The sequence below is a fragment of the Mandrillus leucophaeus genome, unplaced genomic scaffold, assembly GCF_000951045.1.
Source record: "Mandrillus leucophaeus isolate KB7577 unplaced genomic scaffold, Mleu.le_1.0 Scaffold829, whole genome shotgun sequence".
Classification (NCBI taxonomy): Eukaryota; Metazoa; Chordata; class Mammalia; order Primates; family Cercopithecidae; genus Mandrillus; species Mandrillus leucophaeus.
The window spans coordinates 296,223-320,450 of record NW_012109019.1 but is presented as its reverse complement, the minus strand read 5'-3'; the positions used below and the strand labels follow the sequence as shown (position 1 = coordinate 320,450).

General features: G+C 36.7%; 1 protein-coding gene across 2 annotated transcripts in view; it reads right to left on the bottom strand.

The window, feature by feature from the left end:
* Positions 1-21,596, bottom strand: part of SNRK (SNF related kinase) — a 62,083-nt gene extending 40,487 nt beyond the window's left edge. Inside the window, exons 1-3 of one of the 2 annotated variants that reach the window (XM_011968082.1) lie at positions 21,545-21,596; positions 10,125-10,186; positions 6,179-6,873 (exon numbers count right to left, since the gene is read on the bottom strand). In XM_011968082.1, coding sequence (XP_011823472.1) covers positions 6,179-6,767 — 589 coding nt within the window. In that variant the 5' untranslated portion in view covers positions 6,768-6,873; positions 10,125-10,186; positions 21,545-21,596. Of the gene's footprint in view, positions 1-6,178; positions 6,874-10,124; positions 10,187-20,246; positions 20,316-21,544 lie in introns of those variants that run through there. The other variant, XM_011968083.1, reaches the window with a different exon arrangement.
* Positions 21,597-24,228: the final 2,632 nt, after the last annotated feature.

Sequence of the window (24,228 nt, the reverse complement as noted above, 5' to 3'; positions counted from 1 at the left end):
AACATCGTTATGTCTAAAAAAGATATTGTACATACCTTAATTTAAAAATACTTTACGAGGGGCACATGTTCTCAGAATCTCCTGGGGCTGTGTCACGGGCAAAAAATTAAAAAAACAAACAAACAACAAAAAAACCTTTATCAAGACCAGCCCAGGCAACATAGTAAGACCCTATCTTTACAAAACTTTAAAAATTAGCTGGATGTGGTGGTGCACACCTGTAGTCCCAGTTACTCAGGAGGCTGAAGTGCGAGGACTGCTTGAGCCCAGGAGTTCAAGTCTGCAACGAACTATGATCATGCCACTATACTCCAGCCTGGGCTACAGAGGGAGTCCCGGTCTCAAAGAAAAAAAAAAACAAAAAACTTATTTATAAAAAATGTTAACAATCATCTGAGCCTTCAATGAGTCAAGGCATAATCTTTTTGCTGGTGGAAGTTCCTGCCTTGATGTTGATGGCTGCTTACTTATCAGGGTCATGGTTGCTGAAGGTTGGCATGGCTGTGGCTATTTCTTAAAATAAGACAAAAATGAAGTTTGCTGCATCATTTGATTCTTCCTTTCATGAAAGATTTATCTCTGCCATGTAATGCTGTTTGACAGCATTTTACCTACAGTAGAAATGCAGAACCTCTTTCAACACTGAAGTCAGTTCTCTCAAACCTTGCCACTGCTTTATCAAACTTACTATGTGAGTTTACATTAACAGTCTAAATCCTTTGTTGTCATTTCAACAATATGCACATCTTCACTAATAGAATCCATCTCAAGAAACCATTTCTTCACCTGCGTTCATGGATTTTAAAAAATTAAGATTTAAAAAAAAAAAAAAAACCACCACTTTCTTTGCTCATCCCTAAGCCGCCACTTCTCATCCATTCAAGTTTTATCATGAAACTGTAGCAATTCAGTCATATCTTCAGGCTCCCTTTCTATTTATCTTCCTATTTCCACCACATACGCAGTTATTTCCTCCACAAACTGTGAACCCCTCACAGTTATCCATGAGGGCTGGAATCAACTTCTTCCAAACTCCTCTTAATGTTGATATTCTGCTCTCCTCCCATGAGTCACAAATGGTCTTAATGGTGCATCCTTTCCAGGTTTTCAACTTACTTTGCCCAGATGGATTGGAGGCATTACTACCTATGGCAGACATAACCTTACAAGATGCATTTCTTAAACAGTAAGACTTGAAAGTCGAAATTACTCCTTGATCCATGGGCTGCAGAATGGATGCTGTGTTATCTGCATGAAAACATCATCAATTTCCTTGTACATCTCCATCAGAGCTCTTGGGTGACCAAGTGCATTGTCAGTGAGTGGTAGTATTTTAAAAGGAATCTTTTTTTCTGAGTAGTAGGTCTCAAACAGTGGGCTTAAGAAATTCAGTAAACTATGCTGTAAACAGACGTGTTGTCATTCAGGCTTTGTTGTTCCATTTATAGAGCACAGGTAGAGTATATGTGACTTAACTCTTAATGGCCCTAGGATTTTCTGAATGGTTAATGAGCATGGCTTCAACTTTAAGTCACCAGCTGCATTTACCCATAACAAGAGTGCCAGCCTACCTTTTGAGGCACTGAAACCAGGCACCGACTTCTCTCTAACTATGAAAGTCCTACACAGGATCTTTTTCCAATAGAAGGCTGTTTTAGTTGTATCAAAAATCTATTGTTCAGTGGAGCCACCTTCATCAATTACCTTAGCTAGATCTTCTGGTTTTTCCATCAGCACTTGGTGTTTCATCTTGTACTTTTATGTTATGGAGATGGCTTCTTTCCTTAAACCTCATGAACCAAACTCTGCTAGTTTCAAACTTTTCCTCTGCAGCTTCCTCCCCTCTCTTCGCCCTTAGAGAACTGAAGAGAGTTAGGGCCTTGCTCTGGATTAGGCTTTGGCTTAAGGGAATATTGTGGCTGGCTAGATCTTTCACCCACACCACTAAAACTTTCTTCATATCAACAATAAAGCTGTTTCACTTTCTTACCATTCATGTGTTCACTGGAGTGGCACTTTTAATTTCCTTCAAGAACTTTTCTTTTGCATTCACAACTTGGCTGTTAGGCGCATGAAGCCTAGCTTTCAGTCTATCTTGGCTCACCATGTCTTGCTCGCTAAGCTTATTCATTTCCAGCTTTTGACTTAAAAGTGAGAGATGTACCACTCTTCCTTTCACTTGAACACCTAGAGGCCACTGTAATTAATTGGCCTAATTTCAATATTGTGTCTCAGAGAATAGGGAAGCCCAAGAAGAGAGAGAGAGAGAGATGAGGGAATGGCTGGTAGGTGAAACAATCAGAACACATACAACATTTATTAGTTAAGTTTGCTGTCTTATATGGGTGCTGTGTCTGGCATTCCAAAACAACTACAATAGTAACATTAAAGATCACTGATCACAGATCACCATAAAAAATAAATAACAACAAAGTTCAAAATATTTTGAGAATTACCAAAATGTGACAGAGAGGCATGATGTGAGCATATGCTGTTGGAAAAATGGTGCCAAGAGACTTGCTTGATGAAGGGTTGCGGCAACCTTCAATATGTAAATAAACAAAAAAACTGCAAGATCTGAGACATGCAATAAAGTTATCCACAATAAAATGAAGTATGCCTTTATTGTTTAAAAGGGATAAATTTAAAGCAATGACAAAACAGACTTTAAGGCAATATGTATCAAAGAGTATACTTTCATATTGATGAAAGGTATAACTCATCATGTAAAATATATTAGAAACTTTTAATACCTTTATTGTCAAATCAAAGCTTGACAATGCCATGTATAAAGTAAAAAATGGTTAAATTACAAAATTCACAGATCAGAATAGAAGACTAGCATTATTCTCTCAGAAAATGACAGGTCAGAATAAAAACATGTAAGGGTACAAAGGAACAAACTGCATAATGCATAATCTTAAGCATATATAAAAACTCCAACTATACAAATATTTTAATCACATGAAGAATAGTCACCATGGTATGAATTACCATGTATCAAGCCACAAAGGAAATCTAAAAATAGTATCCAAAGCAGAAACCAATTGGGCATAAATTAACTTCAATGTACTAAAATTAGAAGTTAAAAAACAGACAACTAAAGAGAAAAATAAATCTATCCATTTTGAATTTTTGAAAAGGAACACCTTTGTATATAACTTTTCAGTTAAATAAGAAACCAAAGATAAATTTTAGCAATGAACAACAACTGCAGAGTGAAACCCCTAGGACGTCCTCAGAGATTCTGGGAGAGGGCATCATATAGCATCAAATCACATAGCATTAAAGATGTACACATCAGATTGTCTTCTAAATAGCATTAATAAACCATTTGTTAGAAATCAAGACACACAGAAATAAGCTTTTGATACATGATGCTATTAAAAAATAGAAAACCTCAAAGATCCTAGAAAGAACAAAGAAAAAAAAGACATCTAAAACAAAAAGTATAGTTGATAAGTAAAATCAAATCTGATTTTTTGAAAAGAGTAATAAAATAGACAATTCCTCAGCGAATTCTCAATGCAGAGGACCAGCATACTATAAAACACTTATTTAAAAAAAAAAGAATCAAAGTTTTTTTATTAAGTAACATCTCAAAATATGTCTGATTTTAATTTTTGTGTATGCTCATTTTAGTAAACATTTGTGAAAAATCAGACTACTTTTGGCATGATAAACTAATAGTACATTAACAGAAAGACACCTGTCCATTTTTTTAAAATAGCAATTCCATATTTCAATCACACATCACACAATATAAATTGAAATAACTATAAATAATGAAAATGAAAATATTACCCATGAACTCCATCCAAGCCTACTTCACCAACACATGGTAATCATTTATTAGACTGGTGAACATCTTCCCAAGTGGTTTTCTTTTCCTTTTTTAATAGCTTTTTGAAAGTTTTATTATGCAATATTTAAGATATAAGGGGGGGAAAAAGGAACATTACAATGAACCCCTGTGTACCTACCACCCAACTTAGAAAATAAACATCACCAATACAGCTGAAAGCCTACAGATATGCCTGCCCCTCAGAAGTAACCTATCTTGCTCTCATGCATTCTTCAGAGTTTACTACATGTAACACATGTGCACATACTAGTAAATAATATATAACACTGCTTTGTATGTTTTAAAATTTTATATAAATGTTGGCTGGGGCGGTGGCTCATGCCTGTAATCCCAGCGCTTTGGGAGGCCGAGGCGGGTGGATCACGAGGTCAGGAGATCGAGACCATCCTGGCTAACACAGTGAAACCCCATCTCTACTAAAAATACAAAAAAAATTATCTGGGCGTGGTGGCGGGTGCCTGTAGTCCCAGCTACTCGGGAGGCTGAGGCAGGAGAATGGCGTGAACCCGGGAGGTGGAGCTTGCAGTGAGCTGAGATCGTGCCACTGCACTCCAGCCTGGGTGACAGAGCGAGACTCTGTCAAAAAAAAAAAAAAAAAAAAAAAATTTATATAAATGTTGTATGTACTCTTCATCAATTTGCTTTGTTTCCCTTAAAAAGTATGCTTGTGAGATCCAATCATGCTGGCAAAAATGTTTAATTTTCACCATATATAGAATTCAATATGAATACTGTTAGCAAATTATTCCCCTGCTGTACATTCAATAATGCTGTTAAAAACGTTCTTTGAAAATCTCTTGTATACATAAGTGATAGTTACTCTGGAGTGCATATGTAGGAGAGAATTGCTGGGTTACCAGATGTGTACATCTTTAACTTTACCAGACATTGCCAAATTGTCTTCTAAATAGTGTAAGAGTTCCTGATAGTCTATGGTCTTATCAACACTTAGTTTTGTCTGACTTTAGTTTTTCCCAATGTGAAAAGTATGAAAGAGTATCTTATGTTTAATAGATTTTAAAGAGTACCTTATCTTTAATAGGATACTCTTATTAAATTTGCACTAATGAGGTTCAAGAGTTTTTCATGTGTAGACATTTGTGTTTCTTCTTCTGGAAATTCCTGGCTTCACTGTCTGATTAAAATGGCTCCATTAATCAAAAATCTCCACTCAAATATTCCAAGGAAAGACTTCAGTGAAGTCTAGTTATCTGTAGTAGGCAGAAACCGCTCATTACCCCTTTCTTTTCCAGAACATGATAGTCTTAACATGAAAATCAGTGTCTTGGTGCACAAAGTATTCGATATAACATCAACACTCTTCAACGTTAAGTGCACCTTCGTCATTAATCCTTTAACCTGCATTTCAAGTTACCACAAATGCAAGCAGAATACTTACATGTATGAATCTGACATCATGTGCATGTAATATTAGTACATTTTTTTCAAGATTAAACTAACAAAAAGCTGACTGCACCTTCTGATCAACAAATCCTTAAAAAAATTAAGAACAAATTCCTACATGAACTTCAAAACAAATACAATCCCAAGGAGACAAAGTTTACACAAACTGAAAGGCAGTAAATACTTTCACCACAAATAGATAAATCTTGACAAGTGAAAGAGCACAAAGTGTGTGGAGAGGGAAAGAAGGCAGTTAGGAATGTCAAAGGTACCACAATTCCAGAATCCACCATACAGAAAGCCTCTGTATGCCAGTTTCCTATTCTGAACAATGAGATGGACAATAACAACCCCACAGGTCACTGTGAAGAGTAAACAAGATAATATGGGAGTGCTACACCTGTACCTGATTCAATTCTATATTATGGATAAAAAATGAAGCAGAGAGGTCAAGTATTTGTTCAAGTTCACAGTTAATAAATGATTCTAATACCCAAATTATTGACACTGCACTGTAATATTCACAGTACCTTTCCAATATGGGTCTCCAATGATTGTTAGAGGATATGCATAGAAAGGAAATGGCTAAAGACAGCCACTAAAAGAAAAATCTAAGATAAGAAAAGCATTTGGACCTTAAGAAAAAAATTACAATGAACAGAAAAGAGATTACCTTAAATGATAACTTACTCATTTTCCTTTGTACTCACAAATATACTTTAGACATTTGCCATCTAAAAGTTGAAATCAACAAATTGCCAGCTTTAGGAATATATGGCATTTAAGAAACCCAATTTGCTAGTTAAGGCCAATTAAATTCTCTAGAAATCATTTTTAGATAAACAACTGATTTGACCAACTCTAGCTGGCAGAATTCAAGTGGCCAAATACTGGACCGAGGTTACCTACCTACTGCAGGTGCATCATACTCATCACCAAGCAGAATTTCTGGAGCAGAATATGCAAGGGATCCACAGCTTGTAGTGAGCTTCTTCCCTGGTTGAAATTTGTTGCTGAACCCAAAGTCTGTCAACTTTACAAGACCTTGTTTTTCAAAGAAGACTACATTCTCTGGTTTTAAGTCTCTGTGAACCACATGGAGTTTATGGCAATAAGATATAGCATGAACTATCTGAGCAAAGTACTTCTTGGCCAAGTCTTCGTTAAGACCCTCCTCGTGTTTCATTATATAATCAAACATATCTCCTCCATCCCCAAGTTCTAGAATAAGATATAGTTTGGTCTGGGTGTCAATAACTTCATAAAGGCGGACGATGTTAGGATGCTGCACTAGTTTCATGCATCTCACCTCCTGGAAAAGATGACCAGTAGCTAGAGTGTCCAGTTTTGTCTTGTCAATAACTTTTACTGCCACCTTTTCACCCGTAAAGACATGCCTGGCAAGTTTAACCACAGCAAAATGGCCTCGACCCAAGGTTTTATCCAGATCATATAATCCAGCAATCTTTCCATCATACCCTCGCTTAAATCCCGCCATGCTGGTCCAACAGAAGAAAAAATATTTAGACTGTTTGAAATAGATCTTCTCATATAAGAATATCTGGTGAATACAAAAAATTCATTTTCAATGTCGTCATGGATATCTACAAAATAAGAAGAGAAACAAAATTAAGTTTCTGTGACTTTTCTTCACAAACTTTAAAATCAGTTCATTTTTTGTTTTTTTTCATTTTAAGAGAAACTTGAAGAAAATAAATTGAGATATAAAATGAGTCAGGGTCATTCATAACAACCCATTTCTATATTTAGACTTTATATTACAAAGGCTGAGAATTTAAATACTAAATTTTTGCAAACTGAAAAAAAAATTAGTTCATTGGAAGCAATTTTTTGGTGGTCAGTAATAAGAAAACTGGCAAGTTTGACAAGCATGTTTAAGAAACAAACATTTTCTAAAAGTAATTTTAATTAGTGTCTTAAAAAATAAGGCAAGAGTTGACAAGGGAAAACACGAAGAATAAACATTTGGACAGAAACCCAACAACTTTTCAGTTTCCCCAAGACCAACATCACTTCCTTTAAGTGCAAAAAAAAAAAAGAAAGAAAGAAAAAAAGAAAAATTCCATTCTGTGAAGGTTTCTCTAACTCCTTCTCTCCTCAATATCTTCAGAGCACCTTGGGACACCTCTATTTTATGTGGTCTTATTCTACAGGTATTCGGGTACGCCATCTCCTCTATCCTGACAGCAGCAGGTTCTCAGGATTTTCTATTCTAAGATTCTTTTTTCTTCTACTTTCCCCCAATACCTAGAACAGTGCTTACAAATAGCATGTAATCCAAACTGTCTTATTAAATTTTGAAATGCAACTTTTTCCAAAATGTTTCGGAGGTAATTGTTTGCTCTTGCATCACTATTGTTTAGGATAAGCACCTGGCACACAGTAGGTGCTTAACATATTAGTAAACATATTAACATTGACTTTTTAAACTTATAACTGAACTTTAAATTTTTTAAGGGGGTTCTAGGTATGTGGTAGTAGGTACTTAATAAATATTTGCTAATTTACTGGTATTCATCAGTTATGCTGATTTTTAATGATCGTTTTCCAACTCTGAATCACAACCCAGCATAACGTGATTATATTCCAAGAGTAAACAGGCATGCATTCTTACAGATGATTTAAAGATCATTTGGTTTTTAAGAACCACATTTCATACTGCACTTAAAAATTTCAACTTTTATAATAAATGAATAGAAATAGGTTTCCCATAAATTACCCTGACTCAGAAAAACAAACATGTATAAAATTAAACAAGATGCAACTTTATATCTCACAGGCTGAACCCTCACTTTTTTTTCTGACCAACATTTAATAGAACTGAGTAACAAAATCCAATGAGGAATATAGCAACCTTGTAAGGTCAGCTCTCTCCCATTAGTCAGTATCTATCCCTTTGACGAACCTTTTTCTACTTTTTCTACGCCTCTCAATATACAGTTTCACATTTTCAGTTATATATTAAGAGCATTAATTATTGAGTCCACTTAGATAAAAATATCCCAAAAAATGAAATTTGACATATAATGGGTAAGATTTTTTTTAATTTTTAAAAACTGTTATTTATTCTTATTAGAGACAGGGTCTTGCTATGTTGCTCAGGCTGGTCTTGAACTCCTGGCCTCATGCAATCCTCCTGCCTTGGCCTCCCAAAGTACAAGGATTACAGGCTTGAGCCACCGTGCCTGGCCAGTCAGCACTGGTCTCATTTTTATAGCTAAGGCAATAGGCTGCTCTAGGTACAAATGACATTAACTGCAAAAGCTAGGATTCACACCTAATTAATAAATTTCAAAGTCCACATTCTTTATAAACATTTGGCCACTCTAATCAATGCCCCATTTAGGATAATACCATCTTAAGAGTTAAAATACTAACTACAAAAGAAGCATAAAGTCACTTTTATATTTATACCACTTCAGAAATGATCTGAATCACATACCTAGAACCCCCTCAAAAAATTATGTTAAGTTAAATTACAAGTTCAAAAAGTCAATGTTAATATGTTTACTAATACATTTTTTGCATTTTAGTAATTATTGTAATAATAAATAGCACTACCATTTACTTAATGAGTATTACACACCAGTCACATGCCAAATACTTCACATCATCCTCATTCAATCCTCACAATTCCCCTCAGAGACAGGAATTATTAGCCCCCTTTTGAGGCACAGTAACTTGGTGTAGGCCAAATGGCCAGTGTGTAAAAGAGCTGGGACTGAAACCCAGGGCTGTCTGACACCAAAGTCCATGCTTTAAAACATTATGCTACGCTGTGTTTGCAAATTGATTTTAGAACCAAAATTATTAATCCTGCTATTAAGATTTTTAAATAAGAAACTGATACAATGCCTAGGTGTTGGGAGCTGGGGGAAGCAAATTTCTTCTATATGTATATTATCCCTGTCATCTGAACTAGTAACTTTAATGACAGGATTAACAGGAAAATTCAAATTGAAAGACCTTGCTTTATTTGGACAGTAGTTTCCCAAAGAAATTTTAATTTGGTATATTTAATGTTCAAATATAAAAACTCTGGTGGGGGGGGCAGGAAACTAACTTTAAATATTTTAACTTCAATTAATTATAAGGGCAATAATTATGCTTAAAATTCTACCCAAGTCTATGTTTCTATTGCATAAGCTTGCAAATGCCACTTTAGCTTTTAAAACACATTCCTTCAGGCTGCCCCCAAATTATATGATTTTGTTCATCTATCATTTTAGTTTAGATGTGTTCCTGGAAAGTTACATAAATCAGATTTTACAAATGAATCTGATTTTTGAAAACAAAACTGTTTTTATTACAAAAATAAATGAAAAAAAAATTTTTTTTTCAGAGCCTCAGACACCCACAGATAAGTACTATTAAACCTTAATGTTTCTCTTCCCAAACCTGTGCCAACAAGAGGGCATGGTGAAATAATTTTTAATCTACAGCAAGCTCATGGGAAAGAATCTAATTGGTATCTTCACAATGAGTACCCTATAGTGAAACAATCACTCTTACTACCAAATAATGTCCTTTTTTTATGAGCACCCCTTTTCCACAATCTATGAAACCACAATTAAATTGTATAGCTAAGAACAGGACACTATGATTAATTGAAAGTTTAGACGAAAAACATCCTTGTTAGTGAACATCTTTTTAAATACTAGTCTACTGTCCAATCCTACTATCAAGTACGTTTTGAGTTAGAGTACAAAGTAACTAAATCGTTTTTTTTGATCTTTGAGGAGCTTGCAGCTCCCAAAAGTCAATCTGAACATCAATGCCAAATGTTAAGATGTGGCTTATATAAAGGTGAATTTGTAATGTCTCCAAGACGTACCCTGCAAACTGCATACTGAATAATCCTTGTTATCACAGTGTTTTGTTAGTTGCTTCTTTTTCCTAAAAGAAAATACAGAAAAAGATTCAGATTTAGTTGTATTTGTTTGAATTTTGCTTAAAGTCAAAATACATACTCTAAGGCTGGATCTAGACAAATGTATAAAAATGGTAAAATTTGTCTTTAGTAACCCAGTTTCCCCCATTATCCTTCTGCCTTCTGTGAATTATAACTCCTTTAAGTGACCTTTAGTAAACAGGGATTTCAAAGTGAACAGATTTTTCCAGGTAGACAGGTCAGAAAAATTATTCCACTGGAATGAAGAAATAATAATGAACAAGGCCGGGCACGGAGGCTCACGCCTGTAATCCCAGCATTTTGGGAGGCTGAGGCGGGTGGATCATTGAGGTCAGGAGCTCGGGACTAGCCTGATCAACATGGTGAAACCCTGTCTCTACTAAAAATACAAAAATTAGCTGGGCGTGGTGGCGGGCGCCTGTATTCCCAGCTACTCAGGAGACCGAGGCAGGAGAATCACTTTAACCCGAAGGCGGAAGCTGCAGTGAGCCGAGATGGCGCCATTGCACTCCAGCCTGGGTGACAAAGTGAGACTCCATCTCAACCAAAAAAAAAAAAAAAGAAAGAAAAGAAAAGAATAATGAACAACAGTACAATTGCCATTTTTTAAATGCCTCCTACAACAGGCCCCAAACTCACATTTCACTGAATCCTCCACATGAAACTGCATGCTAGGTACCATGAAGCTTAACTTGCCTGACAAGCAGCAGTCTCTAGCTCCAATTATGCTCAGCCTGGCATCAAAGCCACCCAATCTCTAGGAGCCCCTACAGGCTCATGAAATACTCACACTACAGCAGCCAAGGAGGGCAAGCTTTACAACACACTGTCCTCCAGAAGGCAAGTGGAAATCACTTATGATGCCAGCATCAGGGATCACACAAAACACCTTCTTCATCAGAGGCCCGCCACTTGATAGTAACAAAGAAACTATCACCACAAACAAAAGGAATGTGAGCAAATCACTTATATCCAACTTCATGGCACGATGAGGGAATACTGACCGAGGTAGCCTTGCAGGTCTTTCCATGAAAATGAACTATTACATGAATAACAGAAAGGCCTAAACATTCACATGACACCAACATAATAATTTACACTATACACTAAAGGTGAGAAGTGTCCAAGTAAAGTTCAAATGCACTTGGGAGAAAAGGAGTGCAAGAGAATGGGGGAAGCAAGATAGGAAAGGTGAAAGAAGGAGGAAAGGTGGTTGACATCTGGATATGAAAGCAAGTGTCCCGCCAGGAATGAGGGAACAAGGAGCAAGAGTTCTGCAGCACACATAGGGCTGGCCAAGCCATGGGCACAGGTCTACATTTAGTGACAGACGAACCCTGGGATGCCTACCTGACTGGTCCTTCAGCTCCAAGAGGGATATGGTAGCGCCTTCCACTATCCTTGCCTGTTTCTCTTTTTCCAGCAGCCCCTGTTTCATCCCTAGTCTCTGTGGCAAAGCAGTGCGGTAGTACAGTGATAAGTACTGGTTCTAAAGACCAACAACTGCATTTGAATCCCAGCTCACCAATCACTAGCCAAAGGAACTCAGCAAGTTACCCTGACTTCTCTGTATGGTCAGTTTCTTCATTAGAAAATGTTAGTAATAAGAAAACAATCTCATAGGATATGGTGAGGATCAAATGAGTTAATACAGGTAAAGTGTTTAGAACAGTGCCTGGCACAGAGTAAGCATTCTTTAATACCAGCTACCACCACCACCATCATTGTTACAAAGATGACGTTCCCACCATCCAAGCAGAAATTCTTTCAGCTGTTTACCCTACTTCAAGAGAATGAATTCACCAAACTATTATCTCTCTTGCTTTCATAAGAGAGACCAGTTCAGAGACTAAACTGTTGTTAAGTTTCCTAAAATAAACTAAATTGAAAATGAGTGCTATAAGATATAGGAAATAATGTCTCTAGTTAGGCATCAAAGTCTGGGAGTTTTTCAATAAAACATCTCACAAAATCTAAGTATTTGCTTTTAAAATGATATTAATATAATTTTCTATCAAATTTAGCTTTTCAAAAAGGACTCAATACTCCTTTACATTTTTTCGCATCAAATATATTCTTATAGAAAATCTCAAAAACAATTATGAAAGAAAAATCTGTTTAGTTCAGGAGAAAAATACAATTAGAACATATAGACCAGTAAAAAAAGGGAGGGGGAATTTTGAAAACAAAAATCCATTATCCCACCCCTTATGATAACATCTGTTTACATTTTGGTATAGATTCTTTCAAATTATTTTCTATTTATAATATATGGCCAGACACAATTTTAAAAAATAAAATGGGGATAATACTTAGGGGCTTGGGGGGATGTCAGGGTAAAAAGAGATTTGTAACTATTTTCACAGTATTTCTCTCCAAAAAAACAAGTTGGAAAAGTTAATACAAGACTTTCACTTGTAGTTTAGAAAATGCATAAAAGCACAAAAAAGAAAATAAAAATCACCTATACGCTCATCTAGGATGACTTCTCATCAGGTCTGAGTGTACATCCTTTATACTTACAGTTCTTTACAAAGCTAAGATTTTAGACATGAAGTTTGATAACTACTTTTTCCTCTACTTTAAAAAGTGAACATTTTCCCATGCACTAAGTTCTTCTAAATCAATATTTTAAATGATTATACAGCTAAGATAACATGTTTTTAAACAGCAACCACTAAATAGGCCGTTCTAAAGCAACCTTTTTATTTAGCACAGGCATATAACTAGGCTGGACCTAAATGAAATAGGCCAACTTGCCAAGAATGCTCATAATATAAAAACTTGTGTCTGAGAAACAAGTACTGTTATGTGCTGCAAGAATATACTGATGTTCTCCTACTAAAGACAGCAGAAGCAACTGAAGCATGTGGGTGTGGCTGGAGAAGAGGAAGGAAGTGTGGGTGGCCCTACACACGTTTTGCAAGCTGCTGAAAACAGTTGTAGAACCAGCTTCTGTTAAACCTACTATCAATTTGGAATTCACCCTGTTATTCTTGTTAAAACTCACTTTTAGCTTTTCATCAACATCATCACCATTGCAGTCTCAACTGTACATCAAACAAATGCCTCTTCCTCACACCTCTTAGAGAGGCAGGGACAAAACAGTATGCTCAACAAAGGCAGCTCTGCCTGGATACCACTCTGAACCAATCCATGGCATGAGAAAGTAGACGAACTGAACAAAAACGGCTGTGCACAAAAATTGTACTACTTCTATAGCTTATCTATAGTAATAAACATTTTGTTTATTTGGAGTTTTCCTCCAAAATCAGATCACCAATATTCTTCTCAAACATTTAAATGCTTAAATATATATATACATACACACATATATATGCACCAGTATATCAATCTAATACAGACAAGTAGAAGTTTGAGTTTTTGCAAAGCTCCACTAAAACCGCATTTAAGCTTCTTACACATAGAAATTATCTGGTATCTTTTACAAATACCAAAAAATGAAAACTGTAATCCTTACTCCTGAAAAATAGTAGACCAAACTGTACATCTATAGAAAAATCAACTTAAGTACAGGAACTAACACTCTCTCAATGGTATTACCAACCTGATTTTACTGCTAAAATTTTAAAAATGGTATAGGCTGAAAGGAAGACAGTAAACTAAGTCTTCCAGGAATAACTTTTAGGTCAAGCAAAATAAACACAACCCTATTATGCAGTCACCACTGCTGTTTTCTTTATTTAAAGTAAATATTTCAGCCAGGAATGGTGGCTCACACCTGTAATCCCAGCACTTTGGGAGGCTGAGGCAGATGGATGACCACTTGAGGTGAGGAGTTCGAGACCAGCCTGGCCAACATGTTGAAACCTCATCTGTATTAAAAATACAAAAGTTAGCTGGACGTGGTGGCACGGGCCTGTAGTCTCAGCTACCTGGGAGGCTGAGGCAGGAGAATCGCTTGACCACAGGAGGTGGAGGTTGCAGTGAGCCGAGATCACGCCACTGCACTCCAGCCTGAGCAACCGAGCAAGACTCAGACTCAAAACAAAAAAAAAAGTAAACAATATTTCACTTTTTAATGATAGCATGCCTCCTCCTAGGAGTTACTAATATAAGCTATAAACCAAAGATAAGAACCATTAACAGGTCAATAGGTCCTAAGTTGTAGAAGAATTCAGAGTTTTTCACTGGATTGGTTGAATATTACTATGTGGTTATGCAGTTACCAGTCTGCAATCACTGGATGGGATCAAGATGGGATCTACAAATTAAAAGATTAAAGTCATTTATTATTAGAAATCTTCTTTTGGGCAATTTGTACTCCTAAGTCTCTAAGAAGGCATTTTCCAAGACAAGGTAGCTGCCTACTAAAGTATGTTCTTCGTTTTCATCAATTTTGATGGACTAGGGGCTGCTGAGGGGACTAGGAACGTCATGGTGAGAAGCCTGTTCCAGTTTCTTGAGGCAATGATTTGGTTGCCAATGCAGAATCTTTGAAGCACTGGTTGAGTAATCTTTATTTCCTCTAAGTAAAACAAGCGCAGTCCAGCATATATCAAGGAATTTGAATGTATTCAGGAGTTAAGCAAATCATTAACTGATGTATAGTACTTAGTATTTGTAGAGAGGAAGAGATTAACATCCAAGCCACAAGACCTGGACCAGCAACACAGACAATAAGTTGAAATTCCTAAACAGATTCTGTCTCTTGTTAAAGTGATGAAAAATGCTAAGCATGTTATCTTTCTACCTATAGGTAAGTAGGATTTAAAAATTAGTATGGTAACAATTCCAGCATTAAGTGTTCACATAATAAGTAATGACTTAAACATAAGCTGGGTGTATAGAAATTACTCCAAAATAAACAAAGCCAACCCACAATTACTATTGTGCCCAGGAAAACAGAATATTAAGTTATGGAGAATTTTAATAATCTAAATCTCTTCTGATCTAAAGCTTTTATTACCACTGTCAAAACTCACTTTAACTCCCTACCATCTTTTTATTCCTCCTAATATTTTGATAAAAGTGATACTTAAAAAATGGCCAAAAAAGAATCGTGAAACAGAAAAAAAAAACAAAAAACTAATCAATAAACCAAAATACTGGCACCTAACATTTCACTGACTTTGACTCAAAAACAGGTTCATTCCAGGGATTCTCTTCCACTGGTGGGACTGCAAGCAAGCTACCTTCCTGAAAAACAATTTGGCAATAAGTGTACAGGTTGAGTATCCCTAAGGTGAAAATATGAAATCCAAAAATGCTCCAAAATCTGAAGCTTTCAGTGCTGACAAGACACTACAAGTAAAAAAAACCCTCATGTGACCAATCACAGTTTCTATTAATTTTTGAGAGGAAATGCAGTCATAACTTTGTTTCATGCACAAAATTATTAAAAATGGGGTATAAAATTACCTTTAGCATATATGTACAGGTGTAAATGAAACAGAAATTAATTTCATGTTTAGACTTGGGTCCCATCATTATGTATATTGCAAATGTTACGAAATCTGACAAAATCCAAAACACTTCTGGTGCTAAGCATTTTAGACAAGAGATACTCAACCTGTCTCACAAGCCTTAAAATAATTAATATCCTTGACAATAATCCTACTACTAGATTCACATCTCAAAGAAAGATGAGGACAAATATTTACATTCAACAATGTTCAGTGATATTTATACATGCAAAAAAAAAATCAAATAATCTAAAGGTCTACAATAAGGAGATGGTTAAGTAAAACACAACATACCCAACGTTAACAGTATGCCACCATATTTTGAGGCTATTTAATTTCATGGGAAAGTCTCACAACATAATGTTAAGTTTAAAAAAAAATTGTATATACCAAACGTCACAGCATATAATCCCGATCTTTTTTTTTTCTTGAGATGGAGTCTCTGTCACCCAGGCTGGAGTGCAATGGCACGATCTTGGCTCAATGCAACCTCCGCCTCCCAGGTTCAAGCAATTCTCCTGCCTCAGCCTCTGAAGTAGCTGAGATTATAGGCACATGCCACCACACCCAGCTAATTTTTATACTTTTCTTTTAGTAGAGATGGGGTTTCACCATATTGGCCAGGCTGGTCTCAAACTCCTGACCTCAAGTGATTCACCTTGCCTTGGCCTCCCAAAGTGCTGGGATTACGAGGTGTGAGCCACCATACCTGGTCTGTCCCAATCATTTTTAAAAAGCATATAATCTGTATGAATGTATATATTTTAAAAACTTAAAATGTTAAATTAGTAAGATTACAGAATATTTTTTCTCTTTATGCTTTTCTGTTCTTTTAAAATTTTTGACAGTGAATATGTGCTGCTTTTATACTCCAGGAAAGGCAGAGGCTACTAAATTTTTTACTTTCTGTACATAATTATCCATTCCATTTACTTTTCCATTAAGAGATCTATGAAATACACCAATTTTTCTGAAAATACACTGTGTACTACACTAATGCCTATTTATGTAATGTTAATAAACAAGGCATATTCAATGAAATATTTACTTCCTCTGAGAAAGAGGGTATGCAGCCCAGCATGGTGGCTCACACCTGTAACCCCAGCACTATGAGAAGCTGAGGCAGGCTGATCACCGGAGCTCAAGAGTCCATGCTGCAACGAGCCGAGATCAGCCACTGCACTCCATCCTGGGAGACAAAGCGAGACTCCATCTCAAAAAAAAAAAAGAAAAGAAAAACAAGAAAAACAAATAAAAGAAATAAAGGTATGCAACTGTTTTAGTCTGAATAACAGAAACATTAAGTCATTTTCGTTAACAAATAATTTGAGCCTTAACTGTACAGGACACAACACAGTCCCTGTCCATTCAAATCTCAAAAATGATTTAGGAAAATAGGATCTACAGCGCAGCAAACCACCATGGCACATGTATATCTATGTAACAAACCTGCACATTCTGTACATGTATCCCAGGACTTTAAAAAAAAAAAAAGAAAAGAAAATAGTATTCACATATAAAAAGAGAAATAATTATACAAGTGAGCCTAGGTGAGGCATGTGAGAGGAAGAATAGAGGATACTATAGAAGGCAGGCTCACCAAGGACAGGGGCAGCCCACAGACCAGGGCTTATCCTTCAAGAGGAGTAGAGGAACACCATTTCTGAAAGTGGGGTAAACAAGCAACAAAGTAAGAGTGCCTACTGCTGGCTGGCTTAGGAAAGGAGAACACCAGTTTGGGTAAAGTGATGACGTGGGGGTAGAAGTGAGATAAATTTAGTAAACTTAAGAGAGGCGGCTGATTCCGAAGAATACCTAATGGCTCATCATTTAAGCAACGATGCTGGACAAAACAAATGGAAAATTTGCCATACTAAATAATTCACCACATATCTGTGTTTGAATTATACTTAAGTTTAGTCAAAGTGTCATTAAAGAATCAAAATTGCATAGGAAAAGCTTCTCATCAAAGAGCCTCAATGGAAGAGGAAAATCCTTTACATATTAACATGAAAAGCAACACAGAAATAAGCTTATTCGAGAATTTAAACAAATTTCAAAAGTTCATTTTCACTACAAAGTTTCATAAAACTCTAAATTTTTGTTATGGCTTAATAGATCTCTCTCGTTATCACCCATATACATACTACTAAAAATCTATTACTAACCTAAACAGGTTTATACAGAAACGAGTAAAGCAAAACCATGGATCTTTCTTTGTCTTATTTCTAATTTTTAAAATGTCTTTTGCTGCCACAGTTGCCCATTAGAATTCCAGTTTTGTCTGAATGCAGGTCTCAAAATGAGGAAACAGATTTTAATTTCTAGGAATCTATGCATGTACTGCACTTTTTACATTTATTATATAATTCCTTAAGAGCGATACCAATTTTACAAATGAAAAAGCAGGGCCAATGAGGTTAAGAACTCACTTTGTCCAGGTCCTATACCCAGTTAAGAGTTGCCTGGGTTGGATTCTAGTCCTCACCAACCCCTGAGCCTTGCTTTTTTTTCCCTTAAACAATACGAAGTTTCTACCTACTCCTTTCTAATTCAAAGAAAAACAAAGACAGTAAAATTAATATATTTTGACATTTCTAGTGTTCCTCCAATTATGCAACTATGCGTAATTATGCAGGTAACTATGCAAGCTACCTGCTCCAGCTGTCTTAAGGGGAAGAAATTCATCTAATAAACATTAGATGTTTAAACATTAAGAACAAATAATTCCATTTAAAACTTTTTGAAATGTTTAGAAACTGCATCTCAAGTTGAGAAAGGAAGTTACAGGAAAACAGCCATTCATAAAACAGGCGGAGGTAATTATTGGTCATTTAAAAATGGAAGGGTCCCTTGAAAATAACTTCACACAATTGTTTGCATACAATTTTGTGACAGCAAGATTCCTTCCCAGCCAACACCAAGTAATTCAGGTAAAATTTAAGCAGGTTTTATTTTCCCCTTAAAAATACTGTCCTTTATTCTTTCCCCAAACTGTAATTTTGATGTATTTTGCAAATTACACTCTTTCCATTTGTTTCTGAAAAAGCATTTTCCTCACAAGAGGATTAGCAAATACTCAGAAAATAGAAAAGCAAAGGACAAAAACCAAGCCCTGAAACTGTAGACTGAATATTCTCATTCCAAATTTCTTTAGTACCATTCATAAAACTTTATGCCAATAAAGAGAGAACTGTTTAACATGCAAAAAATGAGGTAAAGCAGAAAGCTAAACTTTACTTTAAAATACAATCACCCCGTTTCGATCTACCTATACACTGTAGAAAGATTCAATCAAGCTCATGAACATATCCTTCACCTTACCTACTTATCACATTTGTGTGTTGAGGATGTTAAGGATCTATTCTTTCGGCAATTTAAAGACATACAACACATTATTGTTGACTGTGATTACCATGCAGTGCAACAGATCACTAAAACTTATTTCTTTTTAAGTTACACAAATTTTAAGTTTCTGAAAAAAAAAAAGTAATCACTCTGTTTCTGTCCACTATTAAATAAAAAGGTTGTATAATATTACAGCTGTTTTTAAAAAGAGATCCATGAATATAGTACACTCTAGCTTAATAATCTGTCTATATTTGTTAGTATATTGTCCTAAGTCTAAAATGAACTTCATATAAGTCATACTGTAAGAGTAAAACTTATATTAAAATATCTACAATGTCTCTAAAATAGAAGAACCAACATAGCTAAGTATTAAAGCAAATTTGATTATTATTCCCCTAGCTATGCAATAGAGTAAAACACAATAACCTAAGTGTGTGTGTATACACATGGGGGCAAGGGAACATCAGAGGAGGAGCTAGGATAACAGTCCTAAGGTTCCACATTTCAAAGTACCACATAGTTAACTTTTCTTATCATCTTCACCATGGACGCACACTTTAGGAATAATCAAAATTCATTTATTAAGCACATGTGCAGAGTGGCATGACAGCACAGTGGAAAGAGCACCACAGGATCTACAGCCCAACAAGTTACTCGACTTCTATGAAAAGGCATGTCTTGATAAAATAAAGACAATCACCACCTTGGACAGTTACTGTGAAAGCTAAATGGGATAATATATATTAGCAGGGTGTGAGTAGAATACAAATCACCTAAGGATTTTATCCCCCTAACTTTAGAACTGGCCTCCTTCCCACGAGATTACAGTATTTGAGAGGGGTTGCATATATAGTTCTCCATCTCATTTTTATCAGTAACCTCATCCCCTATTGGCCCAATAAACTGGCCCCTAAACACCTGTACTGGATACTAGGAAGGTCCCTGTCTCAACTTGTTCACAGTCTCTTACGGGAACAGATATGCAAAAAGAGGTGTTCTTTTCTCCTAAATCTGCCTTGGAGAATGCCACAGACAGCATTCTGGAGAAATAATTTTTGTATGTTTGAGCTAAGAACTGAAACTGGCAACGGTAAGGAAGAGGCTTTTCAGGAAAGAGACCCAAGGATGTTTAGTGTGACTCAGACAACAATATATGCAGAGCGTAGGGGACAAGGTCAGGCAGGTTGGTAAGAACCAGATACCCAAAGGGTCTTGTATTCCATATAATTCATCAATTTCTACTTCTTAGGTCTAGGCTAGCCCTTACCTGTGCTCTAGGGCCCAGCTTAAAGGACGACTTCCTGACCATCCCCTTGCCCTCCCCAACCCCCTGCACATACCAGCTCCCTATACTCACTCACAGCACCGCGTCCTTTGCCATTATGACCCTTATCACAACTGTGAGGTCATATAATTATTTGTGTGACTGTGTGGTTAATAATCTGTGTTCCCCACTAAACTAAATGACAGGCTCAGTTCACGTAAGGATCATGTTCATTTTATTTAGTTCTTTATCCCAGGGCCTGCCAAGTATAGCATCTACTCAAAATATACAGATACATTTTATTAAATGAACAAATGAAGGCCAGCGTAAAGAGCCAAAAAAAGAGCTCAAGAAAAATCCTGAGCAGGAGAACGGCAATCAGAGACAATGGCTTAACAAATTACTCTGGCAGCAAAGTGAAGATCAGACTGAAGGGACAAGAATAGAGCTAGAAGACAGGTAAGAAGACAACTGAAAATGCCTCCAGGTAAATTACTTAAAGACTTAAAAATGAGAGCAGCTGATATGGGCAGTGATGATAACGATGTTGTGGAGGAGACACATTTTGGAAGTAGAATCCAAGAACTCAACGCAAAAGAGGCTAAGCAAAGGCAGAAATCCAGAATGACTCTAGTGGAGAGTGGTAGCTGGTGATGCCATTCTCTCAGACTGGACTTTTCTGGACAGGAACATCTACAACATGCTAGCAGAGAGTAGAGGATTTGCTTCTAGTTCTGAAATTGTATGACTGAAAAACAATTCAAATCCAACCCGGCTTTATTAGAAAGGGTGTGGTTTCTATAACAGGCTGATAAAATCAACAAACTAAAGATTAGGTATTTTTAACCTTCTTCACCAAGACACTTCTTGGTACAGACTATATACCAGGCATTACTTGGGTCTGATGATGAGAGATCAAAGAAGTAGTCTCTGCCTTCAAAGAACTGGCAGTCTTGTGGGTTTAAGAGAGATAACTGCATGTCAACAACTAAGAAATTGAGGCCTAGTGAGGCTGTGATTTGACCACCGTTATGTTGTGTAATCCAGGCTCCTGAAGCATTCTGTCAACCTATACTAAATGCTCCCGAAAAATATTAGTCAAGAGGCTATGTGTTTAGATGTACAGATAGACCTAATCTTGCTTTGGGTTTGAAGATACTCCAAAGCTTAAAACATGTCAAATGAACAACTAATGACCTCTGAGTCCGAAGTAACTTTTGAGTAGCCACATGGCAGCAGACTAGGGGGCATAACAGCAAAAGGAAAGGGAAAGAGGACTGATTTGCTATGGAAGAGCCTACCTGAGCAGAGGCCAAATGCTGGCGATGCCAAAGCAGACTCTCAGGAGGCTCTGGAAGTGACAGCAGAGAAATAAATGTTCAGGGAGGGCAAAACAGGAATCCTCTTTAGAGAGCTTCCTTCCCTATCACCAGCAAGAAATGGTTTCCCATGAGACACAGAGCCACAACCCAAAGCAGATGTGCAGAAAAGCAGATGAGGATCAATGACACAGCTCTGGATTATCCAGAGCAGACAACACAGTTCCAGTGCTCACTTGTGAGGCCATTAAATCTGAGGAATTTCATACCAGCTCTTTCCAAAGTTAAAACAAAACACCTCACCAACAACCTTCTCCTCCATACCCCAAAGCAACTGCCCCATTTCTCTCCTTCCTTTTCAAAGGCTTTAAGGAAAAACAGCTGCATTATCTCAGCCTTCTCAACTCCCTTTCACCCACTTGGATCTATGTTCTTCTCCCACCACTTGACCTTGTCTTCTGAACCCTCTGAGCCTTTTCCCTTCTTCTCTGCCTGGGAATTCCTATCCTTCAAGACCAGTTTAACCATCCTCTGTGAAGTATTTCCGTGTCAGGCTGTTACTGCCACCATCCTTGTGCTTCTGCAGGGTTTTCCCTATGCCTCACCACAGTTCATCTGTTCGTACTGATATTGTTTACCTTGGTGTTCCCCAATAGCTTCTAAGAACCTAAAGTCAGGAACTGGTTTTTATTCACTTTTCTACTGAATCTACCTTAGGGCCCCCAAAAGAGACACACAAACATTCCATGAATAAATGATCAAAGGTTAAGTTTATCTTCAGAACTGCTAGGATCCACTCAATTTTTCCACCTAAGTTGTTCTAAGTTTACCTGCACATACACACTGGGAAATACCTAAATTCTGAATAACAGTTTCCTTACTAAAGTATCTTAGTTATAAACACTCTATCTTTCGGTTGTTAAGCAAACTGGGATGCAGTTACATTAAGTCTAGAGTTTCTCATCTACGTTTTTAATTCCTAAGATTTTGGCCTATGGAAAGTTCATTTGTACCCTTTTCTTCTTGGGCGGTGTGAAGAGCTCTTAGGATTAGACAAGCTGCTACAGGGAAGAAATCATGCCTTATTTATACCAGTGCTTAGAACCATGGCTGCTCAGTATCTCCAGAAATAAATATTTTTCTATTTAGTTTCACTTTCTATATGAGGGAATACTCACAGTGAAGTTCAGATGAACAGTATTTCCTGTGACCAGTAAAAATATCATGAAAGTCCTTCAATTTTAATAAGGACATTTAAAAGTCTTTCTTTCAGGATTATGTGATTAAATCTAAACCATAAAGCCCCAATCTATACTTCTGGTCTAGAAAAATAAAAATTAGTACAACTTCTGAGTTCTAGCATGTTTTAAACTAATGGATCTTACTGCAATAAAAGAGAAAAAATACTAAGAATTATTTTAAAAATACGGTGAGAATAATTTTTGTGCACAAAATGAACAATTAAAAACTGATTATAAAAACTTTTAAAAAAAAAAATTGAAAGGTGGGACTGAAAGTTTCCTGCCTGAAAAGCCTTGAGGATGAGAGTATTACAAAAAGTTAGCACCGTGCACTTGACTTTCCACACTACTTCAATATGTGACCTTGGGAATGTCCTGTAATTTCTCTCATTTCTAGTTCTGTAAAATGGGAATGTCACCTGTTCTCCTCTCAGGGACAATTACACAGATAATCAGATTAAAAATTCGGTATTTGGTGTTCTTTAAAAAAAGAAACTTGTCTAATTAGTACGCTTTAATCATCACTTGTACAGTACATTCCTCTTCAGGAATCCAATTCCAAGAGAAATATTTAAGCAGACGTTAAGGACAGATTTCCTTAAGGGAATTATTTTATAAATCTGGAAAGCAACGTAACAAGATTATAAATTAACAAACTGATTACATAAGCCTTGACAACCCGGGCTTTAAAGTACACTGCTATATATATACTCCGGTAAGTTAAAGACTGGTTTGGGACATAGTGCTCCAATCCCATACAAGGAACCCAAACTGAGGCATTTCATGTTTGATAGGAATTTGGTAGAGATTCAACAGGATGTCCTACACTTGTAAGCCATGCTTCACCTTAAAACCTGACCAAATGTTTAACGCATTAAGTCAACTTTACCACGGTTCCTAAGACTTTGAGAATACACATTTAATAATTAAAGGGAAGGGGGGTGGAAAGTAACACGACAGTTTGAAAGGTCCCTCAGACCTCTATAGATTTAGGAACTCCACGGCTAAATTCTCCCCAAATCCTGAAACTCCCTATGAAGCTACTGGATTGTATGCGATCCAACAGTTACAAATAGCACAGCTCCAAGAACCCCGAAGATAAAAGGCTGCCACTTTCCTGCAACCCAAGTCCAAGTAAAAGGCAGGAAGATTCCTGTAAAATGGTCCAGAAAGAAATCAACAGGCGATGACTATGGAAAAGAACGTAGGTTTCCCAGTCTCCCCGTCCGAAAAATTCTAGCTCTCCCTGGGGAATGGCACTGCTCCTCCTGCCTTACCCCGTTGCCCTTTCTCTACAGACAACATTCCCACTCTATTGTAAAGCAGTTTGACCAAGGAACCCTTCTGCTGCGGCCGGATTTCTACAGTCTTCTGAAAGGGGAAAACGCATTCAAAGAACACACACCCTACCGAGCGCCCCGGGCG